Genomic DNA, 27,514 nt, shown 5'->3' on the forward strand with positions numbered 1-27,514 from the left:
AAACCTAAGAGGACTGTGGTCTTATTTTTCCTAAATTGTGAAACATTTTGCTATTTCATTGTTCTAGGAATCATTTCAACTACTCATCAGTTATTCCTAACTATGCTAAAACACCTGAACAAAATTAGAAATGGTGGACTGTCTCCTAGAAGGACAGGACAGTGAGTGAAGTGGACTGCTGTCTTTTGCTTTTCTTACTGCAGTGTCTAGAGTATGGCGTCGTCTTTCAAGAAAGCACAAAGGAAGGCTGACATGCCATTCCTGGAGTCTGCCTTCTGCTTTCACCGAACAGTTAAGAAATCAGAATTTTTCATTTTCTACCAGTAATAACAAAGAAAGTGAGGGAAAGAAGTCTCTCACAATTAGGGGACTAATCGGAAGATGATGGCAGGGAGCCAGCGGTGCCCTCGATGCTGCCGCTGATGACCCACGTGTAAGAGCTCAGAGTGAGTCTCCACGTGGTGGCCTTCCAGACGAAGTCCTCAGACTCATCAAACGAGCAAACCACGTATCTCCAAGGACAAAACTGAAATACGGTCTTCTGACCCAGTGAGCCAGTTCACTGGAAGTACTTTATCACACAATATTTTACTATAAGAATCTAGACCACCCCTTGTTGTTAAAGACTGAGGAGAGTATTCTCTCATCGTTTATGATGCTTATATACCAAATTTTATATGACACAAAATATATCATATATAATACTGTATATTATTATATGCTATACATAATATGTATGTTATGTAATATCTCACACACACACACACACACACACAGAAAGACAAATACTGCAAGACATGGGTTCTAAAAGAGTTGAGCTTGTGGCAGCAGAGAGCAAAGTGTGGTCACCAGGCTGGGGTGGGAAAATGGGTGGTCCTGGCTGAAGGGGACAGAGGCTTGGTTGCACAGGATGACCGAGTTCTGGAGGCCCAATGGGTGGCATGGTGTCTGTGGTTAATAATACTTTACGTACTAGGAATTCGTTCAGTGCATCTTAAAATGTTCTTGCCATACACGTGAATTGATTGTAGCAATCACTTCATAATGTATAGCAAAACATCACATTGTATACCTTAAACACATATAGGTTTTATTTATCAATTTCACTTCAATAAAGCTGAAAAAAAATAAAATCATACCATAGAAAAATAAGAACTATATTTAAAACAACCTTTTTACTTGGCAAAAACAATTTGACAAATGCTTGTCTTTGTACTGGATAAGATTTATTCATGAATTGAAAAGCGTAAGGTCATTATTTCTTTGTCCTCTCTTCATATCAAGTCCATCTAATCAGTTAATTAGTAATAGCCAACTCCTTAAGTAGAAGGAATCCTGGCAATGAAGGCATAAAGACTTTGAATGAAGAATTGTGTAAGTGTATTGCTGATGTTGCTGTAGCGTTCCATGAACGGTGATAAAGATTAAATTTCATTTGCTCTTCTTCACCTTCTCGTCTGCAAGCCTAGACTGTGAAACCAGATCACGGACCGCAGCAGTGATCTCCACCTGGTCGCAATGGTTATGTTGGCATAATCACATCCAACTCCCTCGGTGCCTGACAGCCCTCTTGGTCCCCAACACAGCAATTCCAGGAAGGAGTCCGTGGGACACAGGCTCACTCCACAGTAGTCTCTGTTTTCCTTTGTTTTGTAGATGCAGTTCCAAGGCTGGCTTGTTTTCAATGCCAGCTTTGCTGGTTATGGTTAGAACTTGCTTGTATTTGGATCTACACCTCTATCTGCATAAAATGCTTTCACGATGTAGACTGATGTTTCAAAACTAAAAAGAATTCTTACAAAAATTGAAGTAAGGTTGTTTTTCACAGTCCCTTTCTTCTCTGCTCTGTCAGCTTACTGGTAAGCCAGGAAGCAAAGGGCAATGACCTCTCTCAGGTATGCCACCATACCACTGCCCCCAAGTAGTTTACCTGGTTCCCAAGAGCTCAGGGAATGTAAAACATTCCAAGCACAGGAACAGGCTGGGGCTGCCCAGCGACAGATCGGAGAATGGCAGAACTTCCCACGGAAAGACAGACAGAAAGGAGGCTGTGTTCAACTCGGCCTGTGCAGCTGTGGCAGTGCTGTGCATCTCCACGGCGGTCAGGGTGGAAAATTGGAAATGTCGGAAACATTTTTATACCCACTCTTTGAGGAGTACTGTGAGCACTATTCTCCCAGTTTTAAGAGGAAGAAAGAAACCCCAGCTTGGAAAGGCCGAGTTATATGCCAAAGACTAAGTGGTCAATAAGTGAGAAAGCCAGGCGCCCCCGCAGACCACAGGGCTGTGGCCAGTATTCTGCTACCTCGCCATGCCAACCGCCCAGTCCACTTAGAAAAGTCAAGTAACCAAGATGGTGCTATTGTTACAGAAAATGACCTAGTGACAGGGCAAGTGGACAGGGATGAAAGCAGTGCCAGTTCTGTTCAAAGCTGGTGCTGAGAGGGTCACGGCGATCACCCTCTCTCGACAAGGAAGCAGGTGGAGGCACAATTCAAAGAACGGGGCAGACACCAATTCTTCAAGGACACTGCCTGGAGCCAGCCTGGCTCCTTTGGAAAGCATGGCATTCAATCACTCTGAAGTGCTGCGTAGGATAGTTACCTGGTACTGCTGTGAGCTCTGTATGAAGTTCACTGGCGGCTCGCTTTGCTTACTCTTCAACCTTAAGACATTGTCAGCATATCCCCAGCTCAGGATGGCCGACCACTGAATGTCAGTACTGTTCATGCTTCTCACACCTCAAGGAGGAGAAAGAAAAGTACCAAAAGGTCACTTCTCAGTGGTCACATGGCAGCCCCCCCGCAAAAGGCAGGTCAAAGGCTAAAGAAGTTCATATAGATCACAATGACAGTCAAATGCACTGATCCCTCTTCTGAGACACCACACCTTAAACGCAACAGCAAGACTATTCAAATGACTTTCTAGATACCCAGTGCTGAAAGGTCAGTATAGCAACTGTTAATGTCAGCAAGAGAACTCTGCTAGAAGAGAAGACACATCCACCCGGTGAGAGGATGCGACCCTGTCAGCTGCAGGATGCAGCAAGGCAGACCTTCATTCTAGGGGCTTCACTGTTTTTTATTTTAACAACACAGTATTGAGCCCTTTTGGCATAAAGATTTAGAAATTTTGACCTCCTTTCTCAGTACTGTTTGTAATTCATGGTTTGTTGCTATAATGGTAAATGCAGTGTAAATGGAACTGTCCTTGAAAACTGCAATGCTTTAAAACTAGTTTAAGGAATTTTAAGAAGAGAGAAGTGCTGCCTGCATCCTAGTACTTAGCAGGACACCCAGATACAGACATATAGGATAGATATTTCTCAAATGAATCAACAATACACTGGAAATATAATTCACAGATTTCTTTTTGTTTTGTGACTGTAATAACCAAATGTAGGCATCCATTTCACAACAAAGGAACTGGGATATACTCACAAGGTACAAGCTCCTCTAAATACAAGCTGCTAGAGAAAGGAGCCTGCTATCGTAAGTCTTGTGTTCTCTCATTATCCATCAGAACACCCAGCCTGTGGCAGGTGATCAAGAAACCAGGTTTCTCACTGGCAAGTTTTCTCTTTTCAGAAAAACAAAACCCCAACAACTTCATATAATACAGCAATGGCTATTAAAAGGAGTTTGCAAGAAAATTCCTTTTTCAGCACATGTAGGCCTAGACCCAGGAATTCTGATGCTGATGCAGCATGTCTCAGGGGGGACCCGAGCCACTGCTTTGGAAGAATCACTTCAGGCAATTCTAAGACACAGTTTTCAAGAAACTGGCCTGTATCAGCCTTAAAATCACCTGTTAGCTGTCAGAGTGTGTTACGCGTATATAACCAAACAGCTCTTCCGTGTCAGTGCCGAGTGTGTCCAGCTGTGCCGAAGCCCCTAACCCACCTGCAAGCTGCAGTCTCCTTCAGCCAATGACCTCTGGAACGTCTATGTGGACCGCTGCATGCCAGGTTCATGCGGTGAACACTGAGAGTCCCTGGCCCAGGCGGTCTAGCATCCGATGACCACTTACCAAACACTCAGGATGAGCCCTCTGCTAATCATTCCTGTACATCATTTCTTTGAATTCTCACAGTAAATTACCCTGGGACAGAGTAATTTTGTTTCCCCCATTTTTAGGACAAAAGCCAGGATGTGAAAAAAAGTCAGGATGCAAAAAGCATGGAGTAACTTTCCCCAGGCCACACGGCAGTGGTTAGCAGAGCGGGGCACGGACTCCGGGCACTGTGCTTCCAGAGTTCACGCCTGCACACACTCCTCTGCTCACACCGAGGCTCTGATGATGCCAAGCACAGCATGTGGGGAAGCCTGGGGCAAGGAGAATAAATAGCTACGGGGGAAACACAGTCCGGGCTTGGGTCTGCAGTGGCACAAATAGGAGGCTGAGAATTACATCGGACACATTTATATCCAGGAATGTAAGTGATAAGACGAACAGAGATAAACCCTGGTCTACTCTAATTTCTTTAAAGGTAAATCATTCACACATTTTAGTATTTGAAGCCTTATTAGCAGCAAATTAATTGTAACACTTCATAATTAGTGCAACACCCTAATGAGAATAAACCACTGACATCCCCATCATTAAGATCAAGCAGTCTGAGCTTGACCTAACATGCCAACCCGAGAAGAAATGGCACGCACCCTCCCCGTTCCTACCAGCTGTAAGAACTGTCCTTCATTTCACGGCAGAACAAGAGTGAGCCTGAGAAAAGCAGGGGCCACGCAGCACACGTAACTCCTTCAGGTGGCCTGTTTGGTCTGGGTGCTGGCACCGTGTACTGTGGTGCGGAGAAGGCTGCCGGCAGCCCTCTCCTGAGGAGCAGCGTCTGGAAGGTAAACTTAAATGGCAACAGTGTGACCTGCCCTCGGGCACCGGCTCACAGCTGGCTCTCAGGCAGTCTCCCCAGCGCCCACACCTGGGCCTCCTGGGTGCGGAAATCCTAATATGGAAGGACCGAGGGACTGTTTCAGCAGAGAATGTCGCTACTTTCCCCGTCTAGGGGACTCACACGCACGCACGTCCTGCTGCACAGCACTCTTCACGTGCCCATCACCGACTGCACTGGGGATCAGAAAAGCCCCACTTTGCATCCATTCATGTTCAAAGCCGCCTTCCACGGCTCCCCTAATTCCTTTGGTCTACTCTGCTGTGGTTTAAACCTGCGGCTCCATCTGCTGGGCTTGAGACCTGTCTTCTAGATACATGTCTACTGCAGGGTTCACGGGGCTCCGAGTGCTAGTGATGCTTTCACCCTGTGAGCACGGACATTTATCCTCGTCTCTTTCCAATTCCTCCTTTCATTTTAAATGGTACTGCATTTAATTCTATCTTTTTTCATATATGTTGCATTCATTAAGTAACTGCACATACAAGTAGAGTTTTTCACCAAGGACTGAGAAAACTTTACAAGTCACCCAAAACAGCAGCACAGTTGAGCAGAAAATATTCTAATGAAAGATGTCCCCAGAATGGTTGCTACTGTTTTATTTTACCTTGTTCCTTGCTGTAAGTCATCAGAAGACAGAAATTTCGGGACAAACCGCAGATTGCCCTGGTGGGCAGCGCCTGGAGAGAACCAAACCGCTCTCCGTGGGGCTGGCTGAAGCAGACCACAGGCACAGGAGCGCTCGGGGAGCCCACGTACTCCCCCCACTTTAAGCCTCTGATCCACGACAAAGGGCTCTACAACCAAGGAAAGGGAAAATTGTGACTTTTAAAAAGGTGGTGAGTACAGAATTATTTCTACTTTGATTCTAAACAAAGCAAGAGAAAACAATCTGATTCTAAGTTCTTTGAGGGCAAGAAGTATTTTTCATATTTTTACTTCCCTATGCTTAGCAGGTAGGAACGTGTTCCTTATTTGATTTTTATTCTGTGGCTCTGGCCTAGCCTGCGTGAGAATTTCTGGCTAATAATTAAAAATTCCTTGAAAACAAAGTTTACTATGGCACAGTTCTTTCAGGCTAGCTGAAATACCTAAGCTAAAGCTGATGCCTGTAGGGGACTGTAACTGGAAGATAAGCTGAATGTACACATGACAGCTAGAAATTCAGACCACGTGTGGCACAGACAAGCGCACTTGACCATGAGCTCCTGGAAGACAGGCCACCACTGACTGTCCGTGTGCCTGGGATCGGAAGCTTCTCTGTGGATGCTTGGGGAGCGAATGGAAAGGGCTTATCAGTGGGGCCTATGGAGAGGACTAGAGTGCTCAGTCCTCCAGAAAGTTCTGGAGAACAAAGCGCCATCCCAGAGCAGAAGTGGTGGGCTCAAAGAAAAGCAGGATAGGGACACAGACAGATGGGGAGAGGCAGACAGGGACACCCGTGCCTGCCCGTGAATGGTGGCAGACCTTTCCTCTGCTCCCAGTGGAAGCCTGTGTGGAGAGGAAAGGCAAGGAGGGAAGAACCAGGTCCTTGAAGCAGCTCTCCCACCATCTCTGCTCTTTCCACGCTCTTTTTTTTTTTTTTTTTTTTTTTTTTTATTGTTTTAGACTCTACTAATCTTTTATTGTTCAATGGCTTTTATCTGTTGTAGACATTTACAAGTTTAGTTACTTTACTTTCAACTTTTCAAAGGACGTGCTATGTAAATTTAATAAAAATAAAATACTAAGCAAATTTCAGTCATTTACACACACACACACACACAAAAAAAACCTGTAAATATTTTCAGTGCAATTTGCTTATGTAATTTTCCAAATGAATGAAAAAACAAAACTGGCATCATTGATTATCTTTTTAAAAATGCATATCAGTTAGGGGCTGTACTACTTCTGTTAGACCATTAATGGGGCAGTGTTTTGTTTTGAGATGGGGTCTCACTATGTTGCCCAGGCTGGTCTCTCTAACTCCTGGGCTCAAGAGATTCTTCCCTTCTCAGTCTCCAGAGTAACTGGGACAAGAGACACAGGCTATCACACCCAGCTTCATATATAGTTTTAAGTGGCATCCAGTGATCTGAACAGTGAGCACCTCGGAAAGCTGAGAAGCTTCAGGAACACTCACATGGGGACTGAGCGGTCAGCACCGGGTTTTCTGAGAATCTTTCTTGTTTTGGTGTAGGGGATCAAACTCAGCCTCAAGCATACTAGGCAAGTCCTCTAAACTAAGCTACATCCCCAGTCCTTCATATTTTTTATTTTGAGACAGTCTTGCTAAGTTGTTGAGGCTGGCCTTGAACTTGCAATCCTCCTGTCTCAGTCTCCCAGGTCACTGGGATTATAAGCGTGTGTCACTGCACCCAATCAAGCTCTCTTTTGTGAGTCTTTAGCCTATGAATGCTGAAATTGAGAAAAAGTGGTACTAAGTTCTAGCAACTTATCACTCCTAAGTCCTTGCCCCCAAAATCCTTTCATGTGAACTGCAGAGTTAAACTTTTGTTTTTCAATTACATACAAAGACCCATGGCAACCACTTTATATTACAGTTAGCAGGAAGGAAGAAATGCTTCTTATATAGCTCTGATTGTTTTTAACTACCACAATCAACCGGAATTCACAGAAGTGACAGATCATTCTGCTGATCCCTTAAGCCACTGGGTTTCAGAGCTTGTAGCCTGGGTCTAAACTCAGTGCAGAAACCAACTGAAGGCCACGGAGAGTCCCTGTGGAAGCTCTCACAGTGCTTCAAATACAGAGCAGCATTGGCATAAATGCTATTACATGTCAGCCAGAAGTAAAGACAAGTCAAACACTAAAGAACTTCAACTGAGAAGTCGTTACTTTAAGAAATAGTAAGTGTCCATAGCCAGCCAGACACCGTCCTACAAGCTGGGGACACTGTGATGAGCAAGACAGAGTCCTTTCCCAGGGAGCTGCAGTCAGTAGAGATGTGGGGGACAGCGAGGAAACAAACACGTCGGTGGTCTGTGCTGGGAAGCAGAGCCAGAGAGGACGTGTTCTGTGCTGGGAAGCAGAGCCAGAGGGGAGCAGCGACAGCTGCTGCTTCATAAGGGGTTCGACGACTCTCCAGGGAGACTCTGGGCAGAGACCTGGACGCAGTGAGGCCAGCAGGGTCCTCCTGGGATGGGCCATTCCAGGAGGCGGCGGACAGGGTGAGGGTCCTGAGGCGGCAACAAGGCAAGCTGGTACCACGTCCCACCGCCAGCAGGCACACCGCCAGATCCCCACACCCCACCGCCAGCAGGCACACCGCCAGATCCCCACACCCCACCGCCAGCAGGCACACCGCCAGATCCCCATACACAGGCCAACTTAGGATGGCTCCTTAGCAATGAGTACAATAGTAAATCAGGTGGCATTTATGATTTTAAGACTCATACTGTTAAATTATTTTGACCAGAAAAAGTAATGGATCATTGTTAAAAAAAGCAATTAAGATAATTATAGCAGCTAAAATGATTGGTAAGTCTTCAAAAACACCAATAAAAACACATCTTTCTAACACAAAAAACAACATTGTGATCTGGTTGTACCAGAACAATAGTGTCTATCATATTAATGTTTTTTTAATTGAATTTTACGAGTTGAATGAGTTTTGTATTTAACATGCAAATCTGACGTATGCAAGCATAAAGAATTTATACCTAGTGTTCTATCTGACATATTTAAGCCATAATATTATATAAAACTTTGTCAAAACAAGGTTTGTGAAGATCTCCTCTGAAGATGGGCCATGGCTTCCTGCAGCTGCAGACCCCTGCTGGGCCTCCTCTTTAAGGGCCTCCCTTCTTCCTGTTGCATTTTCACTGGCCTCCTGCAAACTCTTCAGCACTCCACAATCCATGTTCCACCCCTCACATTGCTTTGATATGAAGAACTTAACTGAAGATTAAAATCTATTTTACTTCTAAGGCTTGTTTCTTTATTTTTCTATTTAAAAAAAATTATACCTACTTCCTATTGTTAGAGGCTATGCTTTTTATTATTACAATTTGGGGAGGCCCAAGGACTGTGTAAAGTTCCCCAGCAAGTGTGAACCAAAACAGTCACACCTCTGGCCAGGGCTCTTTTTATTGTGGTGGAGCTGGGGATTGAACTCAAGACCATGGACAAGCTAGGCGGGGTTCTACCACGAAGCCACATGCCAGCCCTTAAACTGTGGCTTGAGACGAGAACCAGGACCAGGCTATGTGTTTTTGTGGGCATCCTCACGTGCTGGCTGTGCACCAGTCCCCAGGGCTCCTCTCCTCCTATTATGTCACACTCTGCAAAGCTGTCCCTTGTTGTTCGTTTTTTTGGTACCAGGGATTGAACTCAGGGGCACTTAAGCACTGAGTCCACATCCCCGGCCTTTTTGTATTTTATTTAGAGACAGGACTTCACTAAGTTGCTGAGGCTGACTTGAACTCATGATCCTGCCTTAGCCTCCCGCGCCGCTCGGATTACAGGAGTATGCCCCTGTGCCCAGCTAAAGCTTTCCCTCTCAGAGTGAAACCCTTCCCTGTCTCCCTGAGGGAGGCCGCAGTCTGATATTACCAGTCCCTCCCACTGAGCTCTCCATCACTCCTTCCTGTCATTGGCACAGCACTCACCACATGCCGCTGCTGCTTTAGCTGCCTGAGTCTGTCGTGCAGGGCTGTTCACAGCCAGGACCATGCTATTTATTTCTGTGACTCCAGAGCCCACGTGAGGGCCTGGGACCATAGCAGTCCAATCAGGTTTTGCTGAATAATACTGAAATATGAGTGACATACCGGACAGGTAATTTCTTTGACCTGCTCCCGGGTCTCCCTGAAAGCAAACTGCACTAACAGCCCCACGGCAGCTGGGAGCTCTCCTTCAATGTTGAGTTTGGCTCCAGGTCTGCTGGCGTGGGCCGTGTGGAACAGCTGACGAGGGGTCTGCCCATAGGTTTTTATCATGGTCTCTAGCGCTCGTCTCTGAACTGGATCTTCAACTGCAGAGACATCCATTCCAAAATATGTCTGCAGAGCAAAAGAGCAAAAGAGCAAAAGAACACAAGACATTGTATAAGCAAGACTTGGCATGATGCCAAAGGGAAACCACGATCGGTTTTATTCTTTAGGCAATGGCTTACTCCTATTTCAAATGCAAATGATTTTAAGACATTTTTGGTCAGGTTAGCAATCTATTAATGGTCTGAGATAAGAGTAAGAATAATTAATGTTTCTAAATGGGTGAACAAAAACAATGTCTCTTGTCTGATTGATGCTAATTAGGTGTGTTTATAAAATCATTTTAATTTAATGCTTGAGCATATCATACAAGATTTCATATGTAATATGAAACTGCTAAAGAAGTTGCTGTCCAAAGTAACATATAAGAAAAGGAAAAACTGAAGTTAAAACAGTGAAAATTACAAGTGGACCTAGTGAGCAGCAGTGAGAGCCCTGGCCTGTTGATGAAAGGGGTGCTATTTTGCATTTATTTCTTGGTGTGGCTGCACTTCAGGGTCATGTGGAGATGTTATGCATTCACTCCTTGCCACGGAAGCTAGCCACTGGCACCAGACCTGCCATATGCTGTGCATACCCAAGTGGACAGTCTAGCTTTGGGCATTAAATCAGTCACAGAACTTCAATTTACACATCTGGGTAATAACATTTCCATAAGCACCAAAATAAAATGCCAAAGACACTTCACGTCAAAGAATCTTTATTGTTACTGCCTTCACTCTCTACCCCCAGCACCAGGGATCAAATAGTTACTGCAAATGCCTGTCCAACCAGGGCCATTCACAGGGCTGCTTGCCTGCAGGTACTCAATAAAATCAAATGAGTGCTTTTAAAATTCACTTTAAAATTGTGCTTCTTTACATTCCGTGCTATCAGTTTCTAAGAGAGCCTGGAGTGATAGTGAATGGTGAATTAAGGAAAGTAAAGGGCATTTCTCTGTGCCTTTGGGAAAAGTCAACATTTGCACTTAATTGTATGGTTGTCATTATTCTATTAGGAATTTGATTCCTCACATAAGGACTGGTGTTGTTATTCACACTTTACAAAAATGTTCATTTAGGCAGAGAGGTCAAGCTACCAAGGTCCCGTAAGTGGCGGAGTCACAGAGTGGGGATCTGAACTCAATTCTGAATTCAGAGTTATGCACTTAATCACCACACTGCCCCATGAACTGAATTTTATTAAGTTCTTAGAACAATAGTGTGAACTCTATCCTTTTTCAAATACTAAAGACCCAATGAATTAGTGAAAACCCTCCTAGTCAGATGAGAACTTCCTTGCATGTTTCAGTCTTCAGATAGTTTTTTCCCACATACTTTTAATGTGAATTTTATTTACGAATAACTGAAAAGTGGGTGCAAGATTATAGGCACAGAGTATACTGAGATTAATGTCAAAATTCCTAACTGCTCTAAAAGTTGCATTTTAGGATCAAACATGAATGAAGCTCAAAAATTATATCTGAACCTTTCATTTTGTGCTCAATGGGATTCAGGACATGTTACCCCAAAACACAGCACCTAGGCACACTGAATGTTTCAAGCTGGAGGAAGGACTCTCATCTTCCCCTGAGCTGATCATAAAACTCAGAAAGGGTTTTCTGGCCTTCCCCTGAAGGGTCAGAAGCCCCTCTCTTGAGAGGTGCCCTCCCTCCCCTGGAGGAGGGGAGCATCCTTGGCTCCACAATCAGGGTAGAGGGCACACAGAGAGGATGGAGTCAAAGGGCCTCATCATGTCCCCCAGTTCCTTGCACTTGGCTCAGACTTCTTTTATCCTATTTCTCCATGATGCTTCCCTCTTTATCAAACCCAGCATAAAAACACTCAGGTTTAACCACTTTGGGGGGTCTTCATTTGTTTAATGTTCTCATGTCACATAAACTTTGTATGAGACAAATCTGTATGCCTTTCTCTTGTTAACTTTTTATTCCAAAGGTCTCGGTCAATGAACCCAGGATGAGTAGAAGGAAAGGTATTCTTCCCCCTCTGTTACTGTTCTGTATAAAATTATTATTCTCTTTTTTCAAAATAAACTTTCCCAAAGTATATATCTTCTATTGGAATAGTCCATAATTCTGTCTTATTCTCTCTTCCAGACTATAAATCTCTGAAGGAATTTCATTTTATATTACCTTGGAGGTACCCAAAATAATAATACAGAGCAAACGGACTAAAGAGAATTTTATTTTTAGACTACTTTTTGGAATGAATCTCTGGCTTAATAAACAAGCATAGGTGTAGAGGTATTTGCGCATTTTAACTGTATTTGTTATAAAACACTTGAAGATTTGTCACAACCCATGGAGCACATTACAGTTGGATAGGAAGTCCAAGATCAGTCTCCTTCCACCTGCTGATTTTAAAGTTAGGGAAGTCGTGAGGTTAAATATCATATGCAGTGAACTAATAGTTAATCTCTGGACTTGTATTGAGGGACCCCTAGGCAGCATCAGGAAATATTGTTACCCTCAACATTTGCTTTTTTAACTTTCTGCTTCTGGAGACATTTCCTTAAACAGGCATCAGAGGAATCCCTCTTCCACAGCAGGGTAGACCCATAGACCCCACCTTTCCTCCTAACCCCACCTATTCTTGATACCTCCTGCACCTCAAAGCCTAGCAAGAGAAATGTTTCTTGAGTACATAAGATTTTCAAAATAAAAGGCTAGTCTATTCAACAAAATAAAAAAGTGCATGTAAAAGTGTTACAATTATACTTCTAGGAAATTAAAGAAATAACCTCAGGTATATTAAACAGATTCTCACTAAATATCCAACAGCATACTGGAAACAATAAATTACTATACAGTCATACTTTGGAATAGTAAGTAGCCATTAAAAATCACATGGAATGATACCATGTAACTAATTAAAAACTATATTGTACCCCAACTATACTAATATTATTATACTACTGGAATGATATGCAGGTATAGGAAAAAGTCTGGAAGGTGGTTTTCATATTTATCTTGGGATGGTGACATCAAGTTTTATTTTTAAACTTCTTCCTTTTGCTAGTCTGTATTTTGCAATTTTCCTAACAAGGCACATGCACTGTTTCTGGAATGAGGAAAAATAATGTTTTCAAACAGAGCATGTACGTAGGAGAGTGTGCAGAAAAGAGTTAACATGGCAAGCTGACTGTTCTCCTTGGAAAGATCTGCTCGCCAGGTGGCCCATGGCTGGCGTCTGGGAACTTGGCAGTCAGATCCCTCCACCACTCCCGAAGCGACGAGCATGGCCCACAGTGCCTGAACTGTACAATGCTATGTGTGCTGAACGCTTGCTCTTCTCTGGGAGTCTGGAGCTCTAGCCTGTGCAGGCAGATGGAGCCTCTGTGAGCAGCCCCCAAAGACCCTGGTGCTCAGTCTCTGGTGAGCCTCCTGGCAGACGATGTTTGCGCGCATCACAACTTGCTGCTGGAGAAGCGAGTGTGTTCTTGTGCTTCTCCAAGAGGAGACTGGTGGAGGTTCATGCTGGTTTCCCCCAGACTGTGCCCTGTGTTCCTCTTCCCTTTGCTGACTTGGCATTGTACCCTTCCCCATAACAAACCTGATTTGCATGATAAGTCCTTAAGTCAACCTAGTAAATCACTGAACCTGGGGTGGTCCTGAGGAACCCTTAACAGGCACCTAAGACATGTTTTTTAAAAGATGAAATATTAAAACCTCAAAAATCTTGGGTAACAATAATAACAAATTAGTGTAATTGCCAATTCTGTTTGATAACTTGGGTATTTTAAAGAAATAGCCTACCAGCTAACTCAGGTTTTTATATGTGCAGATTATTTCAAGAGTCACTTACAGCAGGATGGAAAACATTGATGGCTTGAACGGAAGCCTTCCCCTTCTGCTTGTACCCGAACACCAAGTCAATCCAGTGACAGATGTTCTGGGACACGTGGTCAGACTCCAGAGCCTGCCGGTGGATGAGGATGAAAAGGCGAGGATCGTTTCGAGCCCACGGGGGAAGGTTGACGTGATTAACCCGTTCACCATTCTGGCGCACACCAAAATCAAAACCTAAACAAGAAGATTAAGAGCACTGTTCAACTTGCTGAAGCAAGCTTCCTCAGCACACACAGCAGGCCTCAGGAGTTCTTGGCATCGGTGGACATGTGCTCCAACCAGCAAGGAGCGCTGACCTTCTCAGTAACAAACACCACTGCTCACTCACTTTCTCGTTTATGGACAGGGCTATGTGCATAGAGGCTGTCCTCAGTAAACTTAGGACAATTTGATCCATGTACCACTTGGATAAAGAAAAAGTAAAAAACCACTGACTGCAAATTTTAAGTTCTCATTAATCAAATCTTCAGATGTGAAAAGTGCTGGAATATCTGGTCAACTGTAAACTTGATCAAAATCAAACTAAAGTTTCAAATAAGCATTTCTGGGTTTTTGGTATTAACATTTAAATAAATTTATTTAATAAGTTAAGATTATTTAAGAATACTTAGTAAATATTAGTATTCTGTACTTTGAAAAACCCAACCAGTACAAAAGTACACACAATTCTAGAAATAAACTGTCAGAGTCTATTAATTTCATGGTATATCTGTTCTGATTTCATTACTACTATGCACTGCTGTGCCAATGAAGTAATACCAGCATATGGAATACCAGGATTCTTCTAGGACATGAATGGGCTGATATCTGACTGTCCCTTTAGTCTGTTAGCACAATAAAAAAATCCTTATAAATGTTTATTTAAAAAAATGGTCCTAAAATAAACACCTTTGAATAGAAATGTTTTTGTGCTACATTTTTATGAACAGAAAAACTGAACAACATAACAGAACAAAAATTAAAAAGAACCTTTTGAAAGCTGAGTAAGATCCCTACACAACTGAATTGCTGTCTACTTCTTGATTGTGCATGAATACAGTGAGAAGGATCTTTCTTCACCAATTCTGAAAGCATCTTGAAATGATACAATGTGCACTGTAAATTGAGGGCTTACATAAAGTCCACGGGGTGAGCGGGGGCTGTCTGTGAGCTCCCAGGTGCTCTAGAGAGCACCCAGGGCCAGTTTTGGAGGTCCTGGCCGTAGCACCTGCAGAGCGCCGGAGCTCAGGGTGTGGATATTTTAATCTCTGGAAAGTGAAAACATCACACACAGAAGCACAGGTTATAATGGTGTGCTCTGTACCTTCACGGTTGACTAAGAACTCGGGAAGATAGAAGAACTCTGGGATAAGCTCCTTCACGTCAGTCATGGATTCAAAAGATGAGAGGCGCCAAGTTGTATTTGTGGAATGAAAAGTTCTGTCTGGAATGTCAAAACTTTGATCTACAAAGAAATACAAATAACACAGTTAAGACACAGAGACTTAATTTCATTTGAAGCCTGTCATGACTTTTGTTACTTCAAAAAGATTAAAATAATGCTCATTTTGTTTGTTCACAATTTAAGAGATAATCTATATCCTGGAAAATAAACATTTCCATAAATAATTTTACCAGTTCTATTATTTTTTATCTACATCATGCTTTTATAATATACACAACTAGGTAAATTTATATCATTTAATTGATTACTATCATTTACCCAAGTAGAATAAAAGCTCCATAAAAGCAGGAGCCTGGCATCACCCACACTAACACATAATGGACACACAATAGTAATTTCTTTACTGAGTGAATGAGTTATAAAGATGGAAAACCACAGATTTTGAAGATTTTCCCATATATTTGTTGGCCATTTGTATTTCTCTTTTGAGAAGTGTTTAGTTCTTTTTCTCCTTTATTGAGTTATTTTGTTTTTTGGTATTAAGTCTTTTGAGTTCTTTGTGTTTTATGGATATTAATCCCCTGTTGGAGGAGAAGCTGCTCTCATTTCTTTGCTGAGCAGCTTTTTAAATTGATGTCACCCTGATTACTGATTCTTGGTTTTAATTCTTGTGTTTTATGCCTGCACTGATATGTGGAGTGTTGAACTTATGTTTTCTTCTAGCAGTGAGAGAGTTTCTGGACTAATTCTTAGGTCTTTGATCCACTTTTTTCGGGGGTGGCGTGGGTACTGAGGATTGAACTTGGGGGCACTCGACCATTGAGCCACATCCCCAACCCTATTTTGTATTTTATTTAGAGACAGGGTCTCACTGAGTTGCTTAGCATTTTGCTAAGGAACTGAGGCTGGCTTTGAACTCACGATCCTCCTGTCTCTGCCTCCCAAGTCACTGGGATTACAGGCATTCGCCGTCACACCTGGCTTTGATCCACTTTGAGTTGACTTTTGTGCAGGATGAAAGATAGGGATCTAGTTTTACTCTTTTATATATGGATATTCAGTTTTCCCAGTACCATTTGTTAAAAAGGCTATTCTTCCTCTGACATATATTTCTGGCACCTTTGTCAAGTATCAGAGGCCTGTGTTTACATGGATTTGTCTCTGTGTCTTCAATTCTATTCCACTGGTCTTCTGGGCTGTTCTGATGCCAACACTATGCTTTTCCTGTTACTAGAGTGAGGTCCCGTACTGTGATGCCTCTGCATCATTCTTGTTGCTCAAGATTGCTCTGGCTTTTCTGGGTCTTTTATTCTTCCAAATGAATTTTGGGACTTTTAATTTTCTTGTTCTTGAAGAACAGCATTGTTATTTTTATGGGGGTTGCATTGAATCTGTATAAAGCTTTTGGATGGCTAAAAAATACATGAAAAAATGTTCAGCATTCCTAGAAATGAGAGAAATGAAAACCAAAATTCACTGAGATTTCATTTCACTCCAGTTAGAATGGCAATCAAGAACACAAATAACAATAAACACTGGCAAGGATGTGGGAGAGAAGGTACACATACATTGTTGGTGGGACTGCAAATTAGTACGACCACTCTGAAAGTAGTATGGAGTTTCCTCAAAAGATTAGGAATGACCCAGCTATGCCACTTCTTGGTATTTATCCTAAAGAACTAAAGTCAGGATACTATGGTGATATGGGACATCAATGTTTATAGCAGTGTAACCAGGTGCCCAGATGAATGGATAAAGAAAATGTGGTATATATACAGAGTGGAGTTTTACTCAGCTACAAAGAAGAACGAAATTATGGCATTTGCTGGTGTTTTAAAGTAATCATAAGGTTGAAAATCTTTAAAAAGTGAAGTGCATACACTTTAAAATCCGGGCAAATTTTATGGTTTATAAAATATATCTCAATTTTTAAAAAGTGAACTGCATTTTTATAAGCAGACATTTTTAAACTGAAGTTAAACCTGAGCTAACAGCAAGATGATTTCATATACTAGAGCTCTTTTGAGGAAGACTTTGGTGAAGGAATGACTAGAATTCCTGTGGTTTCATTAGCTTCAGTAAGTTCTCAAGAAGTCAGAAACAAACAAAAGATTTCTTTGTTTTGATGACCCAACAGACTTTGCGTGCAGTTATAAAAAGCAGCCTTACCTTGGTAGGCCAAGAACATCTTGGTGAAAGGAGGCATCCTGACCAGGAAGTGGAGCACAGTGCCACTGTTGGAGTAGTGGGAGCCGTAGTGATAGGGCTGCACGGGGGGCATGGGGTCATCCTCCCTGGCTCCTTTGCGGTACTCCTCCTCCAGATACTGAAATCAACAAAGCCCCAGAGGACCAATGATCATGTGCTCCAGGCAATACTGGGAAAGTGCTGGCTTTCTTTTCCATCCTTCCCTGTTACCCTTTCATGCTATTCTCCATGGCTGTCCACCTGCCCCTGTCCAGAGAGCCACCTAGAGTATCTAGGAGTCTTGCCCATGCCCTGCTGAGCCTGACCCCCTGAGCTCCCCAGCACCTGCACCCCCATGTTCTTACTTCCTCAGAAAACCCACCTGCCCTGCATCTTCATTCCCAGCACACCAGCTCCCAACATCTAAGCCGATCAAGCACTCAGAGAATGAGAGCTGCTCCCCTCCCTAGAGAGGCCTGCGTTTTAAAAGTTTCACCTTGTACTGAGAGAATGCTTCTCCAGAAGTGGAAACGCAGTAGCAATGCAGACATCACACATTTCAGTATTACTACAGTACTTTATGGCTGCTTTGCAGTGTAGTTACACAGAGATAAGAAATAATGTGGTGATCTTTAATGACTCCTATATTCCTCTCGTAAAGTAGGAAATTCAATCAAACACTTGAAATCTATCACTGTGTGCATCTCCCCTGGGTTCCCTCTGGCTCCATAACAAAGTCGGGTGTAGTGAATCTTTGAGTCCCTTTCAGATTCCCACAGATAGCCCCACTTTCAACTGTAGAAGAATCAAACTGTGACAGTCACAGGCACTTAGAGGAACTATGATATAAAATAATGTATAAATATGAGAAAACTGTTTCAGTTGCTCTTATCTTGACACTGCTGTGAAGAATGTAATTGTGGCAAGTGAGCTTTTTCAATTTCCAATAGAATTCCAAAAATACTAATATCACAGTAAAAGGTAATTAATTTCTATTTTTTTAAAAACTATTTTTTAGTTGTAGGTGGACATAATACCTTTATTTTATTTTTATGTGGTGATGAGAATCAAACCCAGTGCCTCATGCATGCTAGGCAAGCACTCTAACACTGAACCATAACCCCAGCCCTCATTTCTACTTTTAAAATAGGAAATTCGGTAAATTTCTGTTTTAGTAAGTCAATGAATAATTTTTCAATGACTAATAAGGGTTATGATACATAATCAATATATTAATCTTGCTATGTAAATTATATTGGGGGATATGAATAGCAGGTCCCTGGAAATCTTTATGATTTTTATAAGAAATACAATGATTATGTATTTGAATAAACAAGAGATTATTAGTTTTCAATTTATGTCAAAATAAAGGTATTCTTTTTCTTAATTCTCTGAGAGAGTTTTCAGAAAATTTCATATGATTTCCGGTTGTCAATTAAGGCATAAGAAAATGAAAACAAGAAAAATCAATACTATAAATTTAAAATGAGGTAAATCACAGGTCTATAAAACAAAACTCCATTTTTCACTTATCAAAGTATGAACAGAAGCCAAAGCTACCTTGTATGTGTCCACATAGCGGTCTTCTTTTTCTTTGTACTGCACAGCTATAGGCTTAGAGAGATTTCTGCAAAGGACGGGATAATGGGAAAGATATGAAACAACTTGATATGCCAGGACTAAGCTGCTCCATCCTGGGAGTAAATAAGGGATCAGTGAAATGCTCGGCCCTCACTTTATGCTTATACATGTTGCTTTGCAACTAACAGTCACCACTTAAAACCATGGCTGTTCAAACTATTAAGGTAGAATTTTTCAACAGATCTATATCAGTATTGGAATTCCTAACTCATGTGTAACCTCAAAGTAGAGTTGCTCCCCTTTTTCCATAGCCTCCCCCAAGCCATCACTGATGCTGCCCATGGCAGCTGGTTTTATGAAGCTCTGAAAGTTCTTGTCCCATTTTATAGACTCTAGATGAGTCAGGCAGAATAAAGGAATGCTTGGACAGAAATATGAGCATGAGGAGAGGCTATGTAATTATCAGCCCAGTTAGTAAAAACTGAATATACAATCATGCTGAAATTGACCAAGTCGGGATTTGGAACGAGCACTGCAGTAAATACTGGGTGTTGAGGGCTGCACTGAGCACAGCCCGGGCACACGTGCACCCGGGTGACTGTGTCAGCACTGGTGTTCCCACTGTGCAGACACTACGTGCCGCCCTTCTTGGAGCTGAGAGGATGCAAGGACCATGGCCTCACTTTTCCATGCTACGGAATCAAGAGGCACCCCTGTGCAGTCCTGGAAATAGAGGAAGGGTTCTGATGAGGAGGGACAGGCTGTGCTGACTGGGGCCATCTGCTCTGGTCCAGGGCTGGGACACCTAGAGTTTCAACGTCTGGTACTACAACTAGAGCAGTAGGTCAAACCAGTTCTGTTTACAAGGCACAGAAACAGCTATTTTTTTTTTTTTTGATAAGTTATTATTTCCTAGGGGCATGGAACTTGGAAATATTAAATGCTAATTCTGTTGGTAAGACTTTTCTAATTCTAAAAGCTTTGTCAAAAGTAAGAACAGTTTTATAGAATAGATATGAATTCACATCTCAAAATCAGAGGAAATCTTGTTTAAGATCCTGGCATGTAATTTTTAAAAAAATCTATAAATAGGCAATTTGGGGCACAAATTATATTAATTGTTGTGGCTGACAAATCAGAAATGACAATTAAGCAAACAGAATAAACCAAAAATCTGCTGTAATACTATAACTTACAAGTAATTATTTTCATATATACCTGTCCAGATGTTTTTTTGATCTATGTACACATATTTACCACTTTTTTAAGTAAAAAGAACATTCAATGCTAATAATATACACTCCTGCCATATACGTGTGTGTGTGTGTGTGTGTGTGTGTATGTGTGTGTGTGTGTGTGTGTGTATTTTATTTTTATTTTTTTGTACTGGGATTGAACCCAGGGGCACTTTACCACTGAGCTACATCCCCAGTCCTTTTTTGAGACAGGGTCTCACTAAGTTGCTTAGGGCCTTGCTAAGTTGCTGAGTCTGACCTCCAACTTGCAATCATCCTGCCTCAGCCTCTTGGGTCACTGGGATTACAGGAGTGTGCCACTGTGTCTGGTTATGATATTGTTTTAACAGCTATAACATGTAACAATCTAATTAAATCTAGTGTTGGGCATTTAGGTATTTTCTGAATTTTAGCTACTTTGAAAAAATGATTTGAGGACTACACTCATGGCTAAATCTTTGCAAGCAGAACCAGACTCCAACAAAAGCAATGAACCAGGCAGATGTGGTTCCTATCTCATGACACCCAAGGCTAGTGGGAGTCTTTCTGGTAGAGCACAGATCCTTCAGTATTTTCTGAGAAAAAATTCCTAGAAGTTAAACTCCTATACAGACTGTGCACATTTTAAGAGTTCTCTGGATATACACTGTCAAACTGCCTTCTAAAAGAGAACATTTCTCTTTATACCAGCAAGGTACAAAATGTTTAAACGTCATCAGCAGTGCATAAAAATGACATTTGATCTTTTTAAAATTGACAATGCATTAAATGAACCCGATTTCTTGAGAAATGCCTGAATCAGGCTCATTTTTTTTTTTTTTGGCAGTTATAATTAAGATAGCTAATATACCAAGTGGAATATATGGAATGAAGCTTTCCTTAAAGTACATAAGAGAAAAAATTTTCAAGCTAAATAAACAAAGTATTGTCTTATAAACAGATCTATTTGATTATTCTAAAGTACCATCCATTCAGGAAAGACAGAAAAATAATGAATTTTTGTCCTTTAATTCTCAAACTTCCAACTAAGAAATCGATGCTCTAGCTATCACTAGTGGACCAGTGAGGTTTATTTTGTTTTGTTTGTTTTGCTTTCTTTTAATGAAGTATAGGTGAGTGTTCCTAATCTGAAGATCTGGAATCTGAAATGCTCCAAAATTCAAAACATTTTAAGTGCTATACTCAAAAACTTAGATTTGAAGCATTTCAGATTTCAGATTTTTGGATTAGGGATGCTCAACTGGTAAAGGCTATGTGCATAGTTCCAAATCTCAAAGGTTGCAAACACTTCCACACCCAAGCACTTAAGATAAAGATCTCAACCTGGGTAGTTAGGAACTTAACCTATCTTTCCACTTCAGTACATTTTAATTACTTGCAGTTGTTCTCTGATTCTCAGATTGTCCTATCTTTGGTAGTGAGAGTCACTCAAGTTTGCTTCTCTGTCCTTTTGACAATACCATATTAGTTTCCTTATTCTCTGGCACAACAAAATATCCTAGGTTTATCTTGTACATTTCTTCTAATTTAGAACAAATGAGAGAAGAGGACATTACCATTTTGCAATCCCTAGATTATAAAGATGTTTTTAATTCATAATTGTTGAATATGGGGGTTTATTATACAGTTATTTTATTTTTATGCCTCTTTGAATTTTTTTAAGAATAAAAATCTTAAGTGACATAAATATAACATAGGTGAAACCAAAAGGGGATGATGCTTCTACTCACCTATAGATGGAGGGATCACTGAGGTCGAGGGTCTCGCTGACGTAGTCAGCAAGGATAAACGGGAACACTGGGTACTGCATGAGATCATTGAAGGATCGGCCAGCATGTTTGTTTAAGTGAGTCAAATATTCAAAATTGGTTATCTGTCCAGTATACCACAGGTTTGTCAGAGCAGTAATGTTGCCATATTCCAGAAGGTTTGGTAGGTTATTTGTGAGTATACTGTGGTACACGTCATCACGAACCTAAAAGGAAAGGAGAAAAAAATAAAAGACCTAGATATTATTTACGCTCTTGACACCCTTTTCCCCCAAAGAACCGTGGCTTTAAAAACATGTGCTATCAGTCCCAAGTCCTCCAAGAAAAAACTTTTTCCCCAATAAAATTAATTGGTGGAGCACTGAGGTTCAGATCAAGCCTCCCTCCAGAGGCATGGCTGTTGGCCACTGTGCTTTGCTGCCAGAGAGATGTCCCAATAATTATCTGTTCATAACTTCTAAGAAAACCTGTGCAGAAAAGACCCCTGCAAAAAGATGCTGAAATGTAAATGAAGAAAAAAGAGTTTCCTTTTGGACAAATACAATGTGGTGCATTAGGAAGAGGAGGGGGCCCTGCTCTGGAGTCTGGAACCTGCTAAAACAGATGTGGTTTGTGCACCTGCTTAGACTTGGTGCTGAGTTACATCTGTAATATGGAGTGAAAACGCCTATCTCTTAAGAATCAAGGGAAATAGCTTTGTAAATGGGATTCCTAGTACTGATTGAAAACAAATATGAACTCTTCTTAGTTTTAGAGATTCACAAAATTTCTGTCACAGTAAGATGGTATTCTGATTCTTCTAAACCATTTAAATGACAGCTGGTAACACATGGGGGGAAAACCCAGACAAGTCAAGCTTTTGCTGACAACACTTGAAATACTTATTGTGAACGCTCAGGTGCAGGAAGAAGAGCCACAAGTGGCCAGAGTGAGAGATGGGACTGAAAGAAAGTGACAACAATGAGAAACTGTGGTTGCAGTTTTGGAACAGGCAGAACCACAGGGTTTAACAACCCAAACTTGTAGCTTCAGTCCGAAGATTGCCAAGCCACCATAGATGGAATAGATAGGTGAGAAGAGAACAGTGGATGATGAGGTCAGAGAGGTACCAAGGTGCCCAATTATTCAGCACTTCCTTAGGCTACTGTAAGGGCTAAGTGACATGGGAAGGGACTGGAGGGTTTTGAGCAGAAGAACAGCATGACCCCACACACTCCAGCTGTTGTGTCAAGAGCAATCTGGAGTGGAGTGTGTGTGGAAGCAGGGAGGCTGGTTAAGAGGCTCTTATAGATGACTGAGGCAGGAGAGGATGGAGGCTCAAACTAGGGTGGCAGCAGAGGAAGCAAATTCTGCACATATTCTGAAAGTCTAGGAGGATCTCAAAGGTTTTGGCCTGGACATCACAAAGACAGTTGCCATGTATTCAGTCGGGGGAAGCTAGAAGTTCTTGGTGGAGCAGGGGAGATTAGGAGTTCATTTTGCTACGTTTTACATCTGAGATGCCAATCATTAACTTCCGAATGGAGAGGCCACATTGGGGGTTAACATGTGAGTGTGTCATTTACGTGCTGAATTTAAGATGTAAGGTACCAAGGTGCTGATATCAAGTCGTAAACTGTCAGGAGGAAGAGGGCATTTTAAAGCCATAGACTGGATGAAAAGAGAAGAGGCCTGAGGAATGAGCCCTGTGAGCCTCCAGAAGTCTTCAAATTAAGACTGAGTAGAAATGGCTGGCAAAGTAAAAGGAGAACCAAGAGAAAGTAGTGGCCCAGAGGCCCAGCAAAGGTTTTTATTAAGAAAAGAGCAGGGCTGGGGCTGGGGCTCAGTGGTAGAGCACTTGCCTGGCACGTGTGAGGCCCTGGGTTTGATCCTCAACACCACATCAAAATAAATAAATAAAATAAAGGTATGTGTCCCTCTACAACTTAAAAAAAAAAAAAAAAGAGGAAGAAGAACGGACCAATCAGCTTCATCAACTGCTGCTGACAGGCCCAGTAAGATGAGGACCAGAAAAAAAAAAGCATAGGGTTTAGCACCATGGAGGCGCTGGTGACCCTGACCACAGTGGTGAGAAGGAAGTGACTGCAGCATTTCTGCAGGGGAGGACCGGAGGCCGCAGGCACATGCAAGTGCCCCATGGGGTTCTCTACAAGGAACGCAGAGAAACAGTAGGTGAAGGATGTGGGTCAAGAGAGGCTTGTCACAAACGGACAACTAGCAGTGCTGAGGAAGCTGAACTACTCCTTTCCATCATTTTGGGGAATCCAAATTAATGCAATTTTGGAGGTCAAAAAGAACCATCATACATCCAAGGGTTTACTTTAATTAGGATCAAGAAATAAGACAAAAATTTTTTTTGACTTTCAGAACAGTGAGCTGAAGTTCAAATACAATAAACTTCCACATAATCATTATGAATAGAGATATTGGTCATGTGATCACTTAAACAGTATAAATCTATTAATAAAGCTGAATTTACCTTGGTGTTATCAAATGCTAACAGAAGTGTCCTGCCATTTGTTAAAAAGATTTCTACAGCATTATCTCTCAGTTGCCACCAACGCTTGTGAACTTCTTTAATTTCCTCATATGTCCAGGAAAATGATGCTGGTTCTAACTCTCCCTGAAGGTTCTAAGACAAAGGAAATAGAAGTATTTGCTTCACATGAAACATAAATTACTATTTTAATTTAAAAATCTTAAAAAAATATCAACGTGAAATGAAAAATCTTTCTTTTGTGGCAAAATGAAAGATAAGACGAATACTCTCCCATTCTAAAGCACTTCAAATGCTAGATAAAACTTATGAATAAAAAATAATTTAAGGCTTCTTTTAGGTCAATTTTAGACTTAGAGAAAACTGAGTAGCCAAGTTCCCATGTGCCCCTTTTCCCAGCCCCATGGCTGCTTGCACTCAGTTTCCCTGCTGTTAATATCTTACATTCCATGTGGAATATTCATTACAATTAGTGAACTAATATTGATTCATTATTTGTACCTGAAGTCTTCAGTTTATGTGAGGCTTCACCCTTGGTATACATTCTGTGAGTTTTGGCAAATGCAGAATGACGTGCATTCACCATTACAGAAACATACAGAATAGTTTCACTGCCCTAAGTCCCCTGTGGGCTTCACCTATTTGTCCCTCCTAACCCTGGCAACCACTGATGTCTTCCCTGTTTCACTTTTTGGAGAATGTCATACAGTCAGAACCATACCACATGCAGTCTTTTCAGGTTAACTTCTTTTGCTAAGCAAATCTTTTAAATGCATGGTTGAGCTTACAAGAAAATAAGGTGAATGAAATCTCCAGAGTAAAAAATGAAGAGAAATTTGAAAAAAAGCAGGAAGGAAAAAGCCATACTTCAGCTGCCTGGTTATGTGTGTGTTTGCATGTGTATGCATCTATGCACAAATCCCAGTTCCATAAATGAAGTGAATTAACATCTATAGCATAGAAAAGATGAGGCCTGTGTTTCCTGGAATCAGTGTGTTGGGCTGAGATTCTTTCAGAAGGCTAAAATTCATGATGGGATATGTTCCCAGTTAAAGTACAGATAAACAAGTGTGCCTATCGATACAGGAGAATACCAGGAAGCTTCTGTCCTTGGTCTGAGCCGTGTGTGGAAAACAGACAAAAGGTCTCTCTCTGAGAATTCACAGACTCCATGCCCTCACATGGATTTGAGTCCAATAACCCATCTGTGCAGCCTGGAAACCTCCGAGCTGTGAAACTCAGTTCCCATGCTTAGAGTCGTCCTGCAGAGGCACACAAGGTCTCTGAGGAACACTGCTGCAACCAGTGTAGCACCCCTGCAGTAAATCTGAATGTACTCTCACAGAGCAATACCCATCGGAGCCAAAGACCCTGCCCACGTGCCCAGCAGAAGGAAGGAGACTGGAAAAGTGACCACCGGAAGGCCCAAATCCTAGCCTGCTCAGACAACTCCCAGGTTCTGGAATGAGAGGTGGGGCCATAGGTGCTACACCTCATACCATTACTGTCTCCTCCCAAAGTCTAAAACCAAGAAAAGCTGAAACAATATGAGTCTATAACAGTTTACAAATTGAAACTGAATGCATGAATTGTTACTCAATGTTTATAATGAAGAAATCATGAAAAAATGTTTGTAATTAAAGTTTAAGACTTTATGTCCTCAAACTGCCTCCTAGTTTCCCCCCATTAATTTTCACTTTTAGAAAGCTATGTTTGTCTACTCCTTTTGTGTTGGCTAACAGGAAACTCAGAGCAAAATTTAGAACTGAACTGCAATTACTATTTTGCACCAAGATCTTTATTTTCAAAGTCTTATTTAAATTTTTAAAATTTGAGTTGCTGTACTCTGTGTTTTTTCCTGGGTCCCAAATAATTTTTAGAATAGGTCCAGGGAATACATTATGTAAAACAAAAAATTTTAGTGAAAGTATAATATTCTCAAATTTAAACCAAATTCCTCTTTGTTTAGCTTCAATAATTTGGTTCAACATATATAACAAAACATCTATGTGCAAGGTACTTGTCAGGAGCTTTGCATGAAATAAGACTGTATAAATGTTTAAAATGAAAGATAGTAAATGTCATATAGGATGAAATAATACTATAAAAGCACAGAAGGAAATATCCTTCAAGCTATCAAGAGGCAAAGGCATTTTTCAAAGAACTTAAAAGAGAGAAAATGTCATCTATGGACACAGGAAGAAATTATTTATGAACTATCAAATTCCTTGGTTGATAAAAAGATACACCTTGAAAAATGACTACCTGTATTCTTACTAAGTGGGACAAATCCTGTGGTAATTTCTTTTTTTTTTCTCTTTAAATTATATATTTTATTTTATTTTATTTTTGGCAGTTTTTAAAAAATTTTTATTGTAAACAAATGGGATACATGTTGTTTCTGTTTGTACATGGAGTAACAGCACACCATTTGCATATTCATACATTTACATAGAGTAATGATGTTTGATTCATTCCATTATTTTTTTCCTTCCCCCCCACCCCTCCCACCTGGTAATTTCTATATAAACCAGAAAAGAATGCTTTTCAATTTTAGGGACTACATTAAACATTTTCTTGACTTTTTCACATTATTGATTTTATAATCAAATTTGATGTTTTCATTAATTAATTTCATCAAAATCAAAGATATAGTCATCATTAAACCATACATAATCTTATTTAATAAAAACCTTATTTCTCTTATTATGGGAATCTCAAAACTATTTTAATGGTCTATGAAGTAATTCAAATGGATAAAAAGATTTACAATACAAAAATGTGAATTAAGAGTTCTTTTTATTATTTTCTAATTAATATCAGTATTTCCAGAAGAAAAAGCTATGTGAATGTCAGGATGACTTAAGTTATTCTTTTTGAAGGTAACTGATAGTAAACTGGGAGTGGCAGGGAGTAGTTACTTTGGCTACCGAGGACACTGCTGAGACAGAATGGACGTAACTGAAGTAACAGGAGCACCTCAGAATAGGACACATATTAGTAACTGCCAGGAGACTCAGGCCTGCACAAGCCAGAGGTGCTAGCACAATCTTCGTTTTAAAATGATCTTTTAAAAATGTTTGCATTCAGACCAACCTACACGCAGAGTGACAA

At 41.1% G+C, this 27,514-nt stretch overlaps 1 protein-coding gene across 6 annotated transcripts in view; it reads right to left on the reverse strand.

Annotated features, from left to right (window-relative positions):
• Positions 1-27,514, reverse strand: part of LYST (lysosomal trafficking regulator) — a 151,348-nt gene that overhangs the window by 13,715 nt on the left and 110,119 nt on the right. For all 6 annotated transcript variants that reach the window (XM_079106876.1, XM_079106880.1, XM_079106879.1 and 3 more), the window contains 9 exons: positions 24,383-24,535; positions 21,865-22,109; positions 18,879-18,945; positions 17,301-17,457; positions 15,051-15,191; positions 13,704-13,921; positions 9,679-9,909; positions 5,514-5,703; positions 2,605-2,741 (listed from right to left, as the gene is read on the reverse strand). In XM_079106876.1, the coding sequence (XP_078963002.1) occupies positions 2,605-2,741; positions 5,514-5,703; positions 9,679-9,909; positions 13,704-13,921; positions 15,051-15,191; positions 17,301-17,457; positions 18,879-18,945; positions 21,865-22,109; positions 24,383-24,535 (1,539 nt within the window). The remainder of the gene's footprint in view (positions 1-2,604; positions 2,742-5,513; positions 5,704-9,678; positions 9,910-13,703; positions 13,922-15,050; positions 15,192-17,300; positions 17,458-18,878; positions 18,946-21,864; positions 22,110-24,382; positions 24,536-27,514) is intronic.

This window comes from Sciurus vulgaris (assembly GCF_902686455.1).
Source record: "Sciurus vulgaris genome assembly, chromosome: 12".
In the NCBI taxonomy this organism is placed as follows: Eukaryota; Metazoa; Chordata; class Mammalia; order Rodentia; family Sciuridae; genus Sciurus; species Sciurus vulgaris.